At 36.6% G+C, this 12,437-nt stretch overlaps 1 protein-coding gene across 4 annotated transcripts in view; it reads right to left on the reverse strand.

Annotated features, from left to right (window-relative positions):
* LOC134209757 (amphiphysin) overlaps positions 1–12,437 on the reverse strand; it is a 162,834-nt gene continuing 150,397 nt past the window's right edge. For 3 of the 4 annotated variants that reach the window (XM_062685779.1, XM_062685781.1, XM_062685780.1), the window contains 2 exons: positions 1,995–2,137; positions 1–1,929 (listed from right to left, as the gene is read on the reverse strand). In XM_062685779.1, the coding sequence (XP_062541763.1) occupies positions 1,849–1,929; positions 1,995–2,137 (224 nt within the window). In that variant the 3' untranslated portion in view covers positions 1–1,848. The remainder of the gene's footprint in view (positions 1,930–1,994; positions 2,138–12,437) is intronic. The other variant, XR_009978777.1, reaches the window with a different exon arrangement.

Below are 12,437 nucleotides of genomic sequence, written 5' to 3' on the forward strand. Positions count from 1 at the left end.
AACATTGTACACAAGTTTCGTCCATCTCTTTTAGATCCTTGTTATCCTTAGCGTATTATTGTATTAATAATTTTACTTGAAATAGATTAAACCATCCTTATTTCTCCTTCATTATGTTTGTTCACCAATCAACTTCTTCATTCATCGGATGATTTTAACTCGAATGGTTTACTTTCCACTCTACAAGCCAATTGATAAATTTTCGTTTTTTTGTTGTTGTGTTTTTCGGCATTGCTTTGTTTCGAATTCCGAATTGATTCTTTTGAAAAACATTCAAATAAGTTTGCATTTCGATTTTTACATGTGTAGTTTGTGGGTGTGTTTGTATGTGTGCATTCGTAACTACAATATAGACTAAAAATATTGCAGTTTCTTTATTTTCAGATTTGATTTTATTAACACTACTCAACTAAATTATGTATTAATTTAATAATTTGTTAAATTAGATAAAATTTTCAAATATAATAAAAACAATTATGATTTCAGAATAATTAAAGTGATAGAAAGTGATATTCTTTTGGGTATAAATCCCTAAAACAGCGATTAATAATGACTATGACGACAGAACAGAATAGTACGGTGCGACTGTAATAAAGAAATGAGCTCTTCTATTCGAGAATGTATGACAATGGAAGGACTACTACTATTTCTGTCAGTGGGTATGATCTATTGCATAATGAATATAAAGCTACAATCATTGAGTTTTCTCATTGGGATAATTGCCAAACTTTTGTAAAAAAAATGCATGAATCGCTTTGCTACGACTAAGATCTATTTGTTTGAATATGATTTCACGTACGCGCTGTTTTACTAGTTGAACTGTTGAATCGTGATTAAATTCAATAAGCTACCGTTCGGAATCCTGTTTAACTTGACTCTCACACGAAAAGATAGTGCTGCGAAATAATAAAACACAGAAAAATTAAAAAACGTGAGTGAAAACGGAGTTTTTTTTATACATAATCTACTTACTTTCTGCTCATCGGCTAATTACAAAGAACATATAGGTATGTAATACGAAGTTGGCAATTTCGCGGGAGTTTCTGGCTGTAAAGTTTTTGGCAAATTGTTTAACCCAATTGTAGACTTTATTGTTATCCGATAAACATTGATACAAATTTGTTGTCCAGGCAGTTGCAGTATAGGTTCGAATCATCGTGAATTATTTACAATAGAGCTACAAGTTATAACATACAAAACGTGTGTTGCTAGTTGACTGCATTTAGCTAAACAACATACGGATAATTTGAATAAAAATTAAAAGCAGGAAGACTATTAAAACAATTATTTGCAAATTCAGAAATGCCAGATTGGGAAGACGTTTACCAGAAATATTGTACGTCTCAATAATGTTTTGTATACTGTGAGCAACTCAAAGGGTCAATGGACTGGGCCAATTATAAGCAACAATTTGCTAAAATGGGGCAAACCACGTATGTTCAAACAAATGGTTCACTCATTATAAACTGCTATTTTATCTGATCTTAATCTTCTGTTCACGTCGCAATTGTTTAGTTTATCTCAATTACATTCTTCTAAAGGCACGTTCCAGTTTTGTTTCATCGTACGTCGTAAACTTTTTGCATTGCATGATATTTTCACAATAGTTTTCTTCTTAAAAGTTAGCTTTCGATTTTCGAGTGTTCCGTTCAACTCAGTGTCACTTTAGCCTAAATATTAGCGGATATCCCCTAGTCGTAGATAATGAACTTTAACCTTGATTTTCTGCATTAACTTCCACTGTACAGCCGTCGTTGTTACGATCAATGGAATTGCATGGTTGTTTGTTCCAGTGGCATCCAAAGTGTTTGTGTGTGTGCTGATCATGCTGCAGTTGAATTCTCCTCATTAGAGCGGCCGAGTGAAATTGGCTGGGAACATACCCTTGTCGTTTGTGCCTTCCTTGATGCCCATTAACCAGCCTTCCTCCTTAAAAAATGGAAATGGAATCAGTCATTCATATCCAATCAAACAAATTACTGCTCTAAATGTACCTGATCTTCTGGGTCCTCGTACTCAATCACGTTGATTGTGTCACCGACTTCGAAGCTAAGCTCGTCAACGTCCTCCCGGACGTACTTATAGGTGGCCTTCACCCGGTACAGCACTCCCGGCGGCAGATCGGTAGTCGTTGCGCCTGAAAAGAACATAGAAGGGGGAATCACGTTTCGTTTATTGAATGAGCAGTTGCAATAGTTCCACATTAACTAAATGAAGGAGATGGCTTCATTCGATGGTTTTAGTGAAATAATTATCAACAGTTTTTGGTAAGCTTCTGCAAATAATACATAGAAGATGTTAGATACCTTTTCACTATTTTATCTTTTCACATATATCTTTACATGAAATATGTATGCATTGACGTCTATTAGGGATGCGGGAATACAGTGTGTAGTTATTATTGCTACCAGCCAATGTTGTAATGCCATTGAAGTAGAAGATGAGATATAAATATTTTGTACTCCCAATCGAAATTTATGCACCTTTGTAATGAACGGGAAAATAGATACAACCCAAGTAGCTTTCATCCCTATAGCATCTTCATTTGAACATTTTTTTCGGTGTTTGCCCTGAATTCCCTGGTTTTCCGACATTTTTCCGATGATTTCGAATTGCCGTCTTTTTCCCGCTTTTTCCGGATCGATGGCCATCCAGTTAAACAACATAGACCGCATTGTGCCAATTACAGAGGGATAATCCTACTAAACCTGGCGTACAAAATTCTGTCGCGTATTCAGTCTAACAGACCAAGCCCGCTAGAAAAGTCTTTCGTTTAGCCTGCAGATGATTCCTGATAAATGCCGGGAGTACAGTTTGCAGTCTCACCATATGTTGATTTTAAAGCATAGATAGGAAGGGAGGAAATATACGAGCCGGACAGTCTGCATACCGTATCGAATGATAACGGCCCATGATGCATAAACTTTGCAGCCTCCCAAAGAATGGTAGTCCGAAGCATTTTCACCCCCCACAAAAATATCCACAAGGCCACATGGAGATCACCTAACCAAGAAATGGAAAACCAAATCGACCACGTTTTAATCGACGGTTCTCCGACATCACGAACGTCGGCACCTATTGCAGCGCGAATGTTGAATCCAACAACTACTTCGTTGAAGTATGCCTGCGCTCAAAACTCTCGACGGTGTACAACTCGCGTCGAAGTCGAACGCCGCGGCTTAACATTGGGTGGCTACAATACGGTATACTAGGTCAAGACTACGCGAAGCAGCTGGAAGTGGCACTCCCAACGGAAGAGCAGCTAGGCGCAGGTTCTCTTGAAGATTGCTGGAGAGATATTCGATCCGCCATTGGTAGCTCCGCAACCGCCACACTAGACACGGATCAAAGAAACGACCGTTTTTTCTGATCAAGGGTAAACGGAAAACTGCTATCAGACTTCTGAGGAGGCTCTCAGGTGGTGTGGGGTTAAGTATACTATATTTTTTTACCCGACCCACTAAAACCAAAACCCTTTCGATAGTCCGTATCCCCAGTAGAAGCATAAGTACTAGAATAGAACGCGAGTGGCGCTGTAGTAAATTAAATTATTAGTGCTGTCCAATGAGCAACTCGAAGTAGCTCGAAGTTATTCCCGTCCTGCTCGTTATTTTTTGTTAACAAATGGGCATGAGCAGGACAGGGAGAAACTTCGAGCTACTTCAAGCTCTCATTGGGCAGCACTATTTTGTCAAATTATGCTTCAACAAGCTTCAATTGGCCATAATTCATGCATCATGTTGTAGTGCATATTTGGTTTCATCACCAACATCCGTTTGACACTTGTAGACTGTAGTACCGGTACTTTGGCTGCCTGGTCGAAGTAACCTACATGTTATTCATTGGGTTGCCAGCAGGAAGATCGAGACCAAGATGAATACACAGCTAGGTGTTTCAATCTGCCAAGTTTATGGACGAGAAGAAGGCGGGGGTGAAAAATTCATTTTCGGTGCAAAACATAAACAAACCGGCTGGCTCTCCCATACTAAAATCCAAGATGGCTGAATCGTGAATTTGGCAGATTGGAACACCTAGTGGTGTATTCATCTTGATCGAGACCGTGAAGAGACAGAGCAACTGAATCATTTGTTTGAGAAACTGCATAAGTCGATTTTACACTATTTCGAGAAAACAACAAAAAACTGTTTTCGAACAATTTTGCACTGAATCTCTCGATATCTTCGTTACAGATCAATAGTTTTTGGCAAAATTCAACACCCTGGGGCACTTTCAGTGCAAAAAATGTAAGCAGTACTCCACAATTGCTCTTCCAAAGTACGTGGACATATGTAGTTTCTCAAACAAACGAAAAAAAATTCATACATTCCTGAACAATTTTTTTTTTCAAATTTTTTGCCAGAAAACGTATTTTTGGACGAGGATTCAGAATATATAAAAATCTCATTTCGGCCAAAAATGTTACATAGGCATTTTTTAAACAAAAGGTTCAACTGTACCGCGTTGAGAAGTTGAACCGTTCCCGTAAGGGCTACGTGCCACAGGCTGACATGTGTAAGGACATAAATGGAAATCTTCTTAGGGGTCGTACACTTATTACGTAAGCAATTTTTCTGGGATTTTCGACCCCCCTCCCCCCATTTGAAGAATCGTACGCACTTTGGACTCCGCAAATCGCTCCGATCGAACAGAGTTAGCCGCCTTAGAGAGCATCCATATACTCAGTCGCTTAGTTACGGTAGAAATATCAATCGCAACGATGTCCTTACGTTGTCCAACGTCTACCTAGCGGTCATGTTTTGTACACAACCCTTCTGATTTTTTCAGAAACACACTTTTATTCAAGAGCAGGCCAAGCCGAGACGAATGTTCTTCAAAGTGCAAATTGTAATCGCTTGGCGGCTTGCCGTCGATGGCAAACTAACATGTGATTACAAATACCTTTCATCACGTATAGCTACGTAGTCCTACGTCACCATTGCGTACAACCTGACTGTTTTTTTTGTTTTGATAATGTCTTATACGTAATGATTTTTAAAACCTTAGGCCGGAACAAATATGAATTCCTTCTTTTGTCATGTAGGTCTTTGCAAATAAAAAAAAATAGAAGGATAAATCGATAAAATCGTATAACTTATTAATTTTTCAAAAGAATATTCTGGGAAAGCTTAATATTTTATTTATTTTTCCAATCAAATTTTAAACAATAAAACAAAGCCACAAAAATCGAGGGGGCGGTGACAGAAAAAGAAAATAATATTTGTTCCGGCCTTGTATAAGTTTTAATACCATAAGCCGCAAAATATGTTTTTAAACTTTCGTTCAAGTACCTACTAACTTGTAAAGTAAAAGCTTATATTTATTGTTTGAGCAGTTTGAGGAATAACGCCTATTTGACAGATTATTGTACAAAATTAGCGTATCTTTTTCGTCACAGAACTAAACTTGAGTTCCACATTAACCGTTTTGAACCCTTTTTTGTTTTTGATAAAAAATAACTATGTTACTTTCTAAAATCGATCTGAACACGTTTTGGACAATCAAAACTACAATGTTCTGAAAACTCATATGTGAATATGTACATTATGTGGAATAGACCTGTGCGCCGAAGTATTTGTGAACGGCGGCGGCGTAAGGCCATTTTTACACCGGCGGCTTCACGCCGGAAGCAATGTTCGGCGGCGTGAATCGGCGTGAAGAGTTTAGAGGTAAGAAAAAAATCACGCGGCAAGGCCATGATATGCCATTTTATGGATTTTAAGGTTTTTTGTACAATTGCCAGTTACAGTCAAACTGATGGGGTGAACATCCTAAAAGGTATAGCTTGTATCTCCACAGCAAAAGTTTACATTACATCCTCCACTAGGACATTGCCGCATCACAGCACATAAGTTCATTGAAAAGTACTTCGGAAATAAATCCAGAAATTCGTTTGAAAATTCCTCATGATATTCCTCAGAAAATTTGAAAAAAAAAAATAAGAATTAATTTAGAATTTCCGTAATAAATTCGTTCAGAACTTCCTCCAAGAATTCCTTTGAAAATTTATTTGAGTTTCTTCGGAAATTCTTTCCGAATTTTCTCCAAACGTTCTTTCAGGAAATACCTTGAAAATTGCTTTAGGGATTGCTTCGAAAATTCCCTTAGGGAGCATTTTGAGAATTTCTCCAGAAATTCATTCGAATTTTTTTAAAGAAATTCTTTTAAGAATTCCTTAGAAAATTCCCATGGGAAATCCTTTAAGTCTTTCTATAGGAATACCTACGGACACTGTTTTAGGAATACATTCGGAAGTTTAACACCCAAATACATTTGGAAAATTCTTCGAAAGTTTCTTTAGGAATTCATCCAAATTCCGGAACCATTCCTGCAGGAATTTTGTGTGGTTACTGAAGGAACTTCCTAAGGACTTCATGGAGGAAGTTCCAAAGGAATTTCTGAAAAAAAAATACAAAGGCCTTGCCGGAGGGTTTTCTGAGGGTTTTCCCTGGATGAATATCCAAATTACTTTCTGGTGGCTTTTCTAAAGTAATTTTCAAAAAAAATCCTGGAGGAATTTTCGACTTAATTCTTGAAGGAATAACCGAAACAGAACCTGGAAAGATTTTCGACAGAATTTTTAAATGAATTTCAAAAGAAATATCCGGAAGAATTCTGAAAGGAATTTTTAATGGATTTTTCGAACAAATAGCTATTGGAAGGACAGTAGTGAAATAAACTCAGTTTTGACTCTAGAATCAAGACTTCATGCCAAGAAAAACTCCCAAAATATCGAGATTGCTGATATTCTGATATTCTCAAAAATTCCTTGGGAATTTACTACAGAGGTTTCATCGAAAATTTCTACAGATTTTCTTTCGTAAATACCTTAAAAAATCCATATGAAATACATTTAGGAATCAATTCTGTAAGTCATCAAAAAACTTATTTTAGTATACAAAAATTCTGTCAGGAATTCGATCGGGAATTTCTCCAGAAATTCCTTCAATAAACCTCCACAAAGAAAAACCTGGTTTCTTTTGTGGAGGTTTTTCTTTTTTCATTTTTTTGTAAACTAAATAAATGAAAAATGAAAAACCTCCACAAAAGAAACCAGGTTTTTCTTTGGAATTTCTTTCAGAAATTGCTTCGGAACTTCTTAGGACCTTAGGAAATTTCTTAAGGAATTCTTCTGGAAATTCATTCAAAAATTCTCCTAAAACTGATTCTGACAATTTTATCAGAAATTCCTTCAGAACATCTTTTTGGAACACTTTTAAAAATTTCTACCCATGTAGAAGGGTACACTTCTGCACAGTTGTAATAGATTTTACGCGCCCTTCCTCAAAGAAGCCATCCCAGAAAAGGATTGCGAATCTATTTATTAGTCTGTTGGATTACAGTGTTGAAAAGAGATTCTCTCTATCCCGCGGGCTTTGCGTAAGTGTCTCTGCTTACGGGTCCACCACCTCCGGTTTTTCCCTTCATACAGCAGTGCATTGAAAGCAAATGGCAATTAAATGTGACTGCACTATTGGGTGGAGCCATATGCAGCGCAAGGATCAAGACAGAATGATGGATAACTACATACATACAAACATATTTTAAAAATTTCTACAAAGTTCCTTTAGAAATTATTTTAACAGTTCAACTGGAATTTGTCTAGGTATTCCATTTCCTCGGAAGTTCATCTAGTAATTCCTTCGGAATTTCCCCCACCAGTTCCGTCCAAAATTCTAGGGTGAATTTTCCAATTCTTCAGATATCTTCCTAGGACGATTTCCAAATAAAGTCCTGAAGCAGCGATTGTCAATCTTTTTCTTGGTACCCTTTGAAGCTTTTACTTTATTTGAGGTACCGTCATATGGGGGGAAGATGATCATTGAGGCGAAGATGATCATTTGATGTGTCAGTCAAAAGTGCCTAATTTTTTATGAAACAGTAGTCAACAATATTATCCGTTAAAGTAATGCTACCGCTAGGTAGAAAACCCGAGTTTTTCGATTATAATCATGAAAGTGTATTTCGTGGAAGAAAGAGAGAGATAGTCATAAATGACGCTATTTTCTTTTCAAATATTGACTTCGTAGACTTCTTTACGTAGTAAATTCAACATTCATACAAATAACCCTGTGTATTTTGACGGCCAGGTCATAATTAATGATTTTATGTAGAAATGTTTTGATCAACTTTACCTCATACCAGATTACTAAAAAGATGTGTATTATAATTTAATTTATTTTAATAAATGCGAACGCATTTCAGAAAACTAAAGTTGTTGTTTATTGCAACGTATGGCAGTAGGGGAGACTGGGTAGACTTGATCCCCTTTTCTGATTTCGGATGTATCACAGCCAAAAATAAATAAACATACGCGATTTCCACACAGACTCTCTAAGGAATATAGTATTTAACTTTACTGTTGTATGACAGTCCTTAAATTATTGTTGTTATTGATACACAATCGATTTTTTAGAGTGCTGTCAAAAATCTACTTTTAAAATATTCGGGGGAAATTGATCCCTCTCCAAAAACTTGCTTTGATAAAATTAGAAAGGTGCCCTCAGATTTTTTAAATATTTTTCCTTCAAAATACGCGCAATTTTCGAATTGCTGTACGTATACATGAACGATTTTTGTTATTGAATTCGACAGCACAATCAATTTTAAAATTTTGGGGAGACTTGATCCCCTTCAGACTATGATATCTAAGCAATAAATATTTTTTCCTGCCAACCCTTCATCAAATCTGTCAAATTTACAAAAAATTAGAAGTCTGAGAACAGATTGACATTTTTTTGAATTTTTGTATGGGGGATCAAGTATCCCCATATTGCGGCAATAACTTCAAATCCAAATATCCTAAAACTTGTCATTTTCATCAGTACAGATCATTAACCCTATTTATGGCATTGTGCTGTAAAAAAACGAAAGCATTTGGTCATTGTTATGAAAAGTTACTCGAATTTTGCGTGCCCAATAAAAAAATCTTTAGGAAGGTCAAAACATACAAACCGCCCTGCCGAATAAATAAGGTTGTCAATCCAAAAACTAACTCACCACATAAAGGTCATTTGTCTAGAGGATCTATACTAAAAAATACGCTAGAACAAAACTACTTTAGTTCTTGATAAAACAGGGGGTGATCAAGTCTCCCCGGGGATCAAGTTTACCCACCTTCTCCTACATGTTTTGAAAATATTTGTTTCGATTTAAAATGTAAACACACATTGTTATTGCATGTTTTGTCCTAAAAATGATCATCTTCCCCCCGGGCCTCTTGAAAGGAGACTTCCGGGCCTCTTGAAAGGATGCCTTCGGGCCTCTTGAAAGGATGCTTCCGGGCCTCTTGAAAGGAGACTTCCGGGCCTCTTGAAAGGATGCTTCCGAACCTCTTGAAAGGAGGGTTCCGAGCCACTTGAAATGAAGCTATCAAGGTTCTTGAAAGGATTCCGAGCCACTTGAAAAGGAGGCTTCCGAGCCTCTTGAAAGGAGGGTTCCGTGCCACTTGAAAAGAGGCCTTCAAGGCTACAAGAAAGGAGGTTTCTTAAAAGGAGGCTTCCGAGCTGCTTGCAAGGAGGCTTCTTAGAAGCGTAGAAGGAGGCTAACAATTCTCGTGCAATAAAGTAACTGACTTTTCGAAAAAAAAAGTCTTCATGCCTCTCAAATTGAGGCTTCAGAACCTTTAGACTCAAGATTTTAGTTTAGAAGCATATTCTTAACATATCATTCATTATTTTGTTTCAATCAAGTAGAATATTTTTAAAATTTGTTTATTCGACGTTTCATCCTGTTGATCTTTTGTTCCGCAGCCCTTCATACACTGTTCTGATTGTGAAGGGCAGGATTCAATTGGCTTTAATTTACTGATCACCATATATATTATGTGCAAGACAAAGTTTTGAAATACAAAAAATATCCAATTGTCTGAAATTTATCAATAATATTGAATAATAATTGTAATACATCCGCCATTACGAGGCTAACACATAACATGTAACACGCCAATGCGGGTAAAAGTGACCAAGATAAAAACAAACAAAATTTGTCTAGGCAAAATCTGCTCGAGGTATAGACCAATGCAAACTTTAACTTAACCTCACTTATTTTGCCAGTTCACAGAGCTTATTTACAAGGTGTTAGAAGAAACAACGATGAGGGGGAAATTAAAATTCATATTTCTAGTTTGAAATTGCTGTGATCCGAATATTTCAGTAATATTCTTTGCATTTAGCATGAAATCAATAGCAACGGACATCTACACGCGAATTAAATGACGAAACAATTTTATCGAAAGCTTCGCCGGAGACTAAGTCCTGGTGAAAAAGCTCTGTGAACTGTCAACCTACGTCATAATGCATTGGTCTTTAATAGCTATTTAACTAATTCCTGGAAGGTTGCCTTGGTTCGGCAGATGCAATCGCACTTCATACTGTGATTTTTGTGTTGGCAAATCATCGGTTAATGGCAAATCATCGGCAAATACGAAATTCGGCAGCGTGGAGCCAACCGGCGTCGACGTACGTCAGTAAGTGTCGGCGACGGCGGTGTGGGAAGATAATGATTAGAAAAATGTATTGGAGGTAACCACTTTCCCTTCGATGGGACTCGAACCCACGACCCTCAGCAGGGATGCCAGATGATATTTTCAAATGTCTTCACAGCCGTTTTAAAATGTCTTCAAATGTCTTCAATATTAAAATTATGATTATCAACGAGAAATCTCAAAATCTAAAAGGTTTCTAAATTCAATCATGTCCTTGTTTTATTGATGTGAAAAAACCCTGATTAATCCACCTAGCGGTGATGATGCCTTTCTCGCTCGTTCAAAATAGTTGATAAACATATATGAAAAGTCTAAAATAACAATTGGTGAATAAGACATATTTTTCACATTTATTTATACCAGATGAACCGGCCTAGGGTCGAAGATCTCGTAAATAAAGATAGAATGAATTGAAAATTCAAATTTGTTATAATTGCTGCCGGATGCAATTTGTTGCAAGCAAATCGGATGAGGTTAAGTGCCCGGAAAATGTGATGAGGTTGTGCAATTGCACAAATCGAGTTTCAGGCATAGTATAAAAATTTGTATTTTGGCCATAACTTTTGAGCCCATAGTGAGTTCGGGCTGATTTTTAATGTGAAACAATGAGACAGGATTAGCCGTTTAAATAATCAGTTCAGGATAAGATTTCGAAAAATGAGTTAGTTTTTTTTGCACACATGCACATACACATACTTCTTCTGAAAAGTTCGTATCGTTTGCTTTGAATACGAGAAAAGCAAAAAAAACGGTGGTGAGAAAAATCAAATGTTTCCATTTATCAAACTTTCGAGTGCTTTCCGTTTTGAAGCCAAAATCCAGCTGAAACTTCTATCATCCAATCAATAAGTTAGCTTTTTCGAAATTGTTGTTTTGAATAATATGATTCTTCATATAAATAAAAATTCAGATGACCCTTCCAGTCAAAAATTGTATTTCGTTTCATTATTTCAGTCGATTCTTTGGCTTATTTAAGGTCAACTTTCCCAAAGAACCCATATTTTTTTAAGCCTCTAACTATTAAATCCAAGGGCCTCATACGCCTGTCACTGGCGAACAAAGCTCGTGTACTCTGCATCGAAGCTTAGAACCGGTGTTAGAGCGCAATCGTTAATGTGAACATTTTTATATTCGGTTAGTTACTGCAAATAAATTCTTTTTCGAGTCCCTATGGACGAATCCAAGTAAAAATAAGAAGAAGACACACGACGGTGTTAACTTTGACAGATCCTACAGCACATCATAGGAAGATCATTTTAAAATGCTTATAATAAATTCTAGACAAATTGTAATTAAAATCTGATTGATGTACGGTACGGAAAAAGTTCCGAATTTTATAATAGATACATTGTTGGAAAATATACAAAAAATTGAGATAAGCTTCTAAATATATAATTCAGAACTTTTTCCGTATCGTACATCAATCAGATTTTAATTACAATTTGTCTAGAATTTATTGTAAGCATTTTAAAATGATCTTCCTATGCTGTGCTGTAGGATTTGTCAAAGTTAACACCGTCGTGAGTCTTCTTCTTATTTTTACTTGGATTCGTCTATAATCAAGCAGGTATCTCAAGCATCCCACATCGTTTTATTGCTGCATGATTGAGTGTTTAATTTTGATAAAATATCGAAAACAAAAGTGTGCATAAAAATTGCCTCGTCTTAACAAAAACGTAGTAGAGAATTAACACTGTTGTTTACAGTTTAGAGCCAAATCCAGATGTCGCACATGTTGGTATAGGGATTCAGTGCTCCGCCTTCTCCCCCTGATTAAATCAAAAGATGTTTTAGTTACAAGATAAAGTTTGTCGCTGTCGTCGCTGTCCGGAACATCTTTTGCCGGCGATGATAGGGGAGCTAAATGTCAAAGAAGGAAAATCCATACGATTTGACAGCTTGATACCCAACATGTTCCGGACAGCAGAACAAAGGAAACCGAAGCGACAATCTT

The sequence above is a fragment of the Armigeres subalbatus genome, chromosome 2 (assembly GCF_024139115.2).
Source record: "Armigeres subalbatus isolate Guangzhou_Male chromosome 2, GZ_Asu_2, whole genome shotgun sequence".
Classification (NCBI taxonomy): domain Eukaryota; kingdom Metazoa; phylum Arthropoda; class Insecta; order Diptera; family Culicidae; genus Armigeres; species Armigeres subalbatus.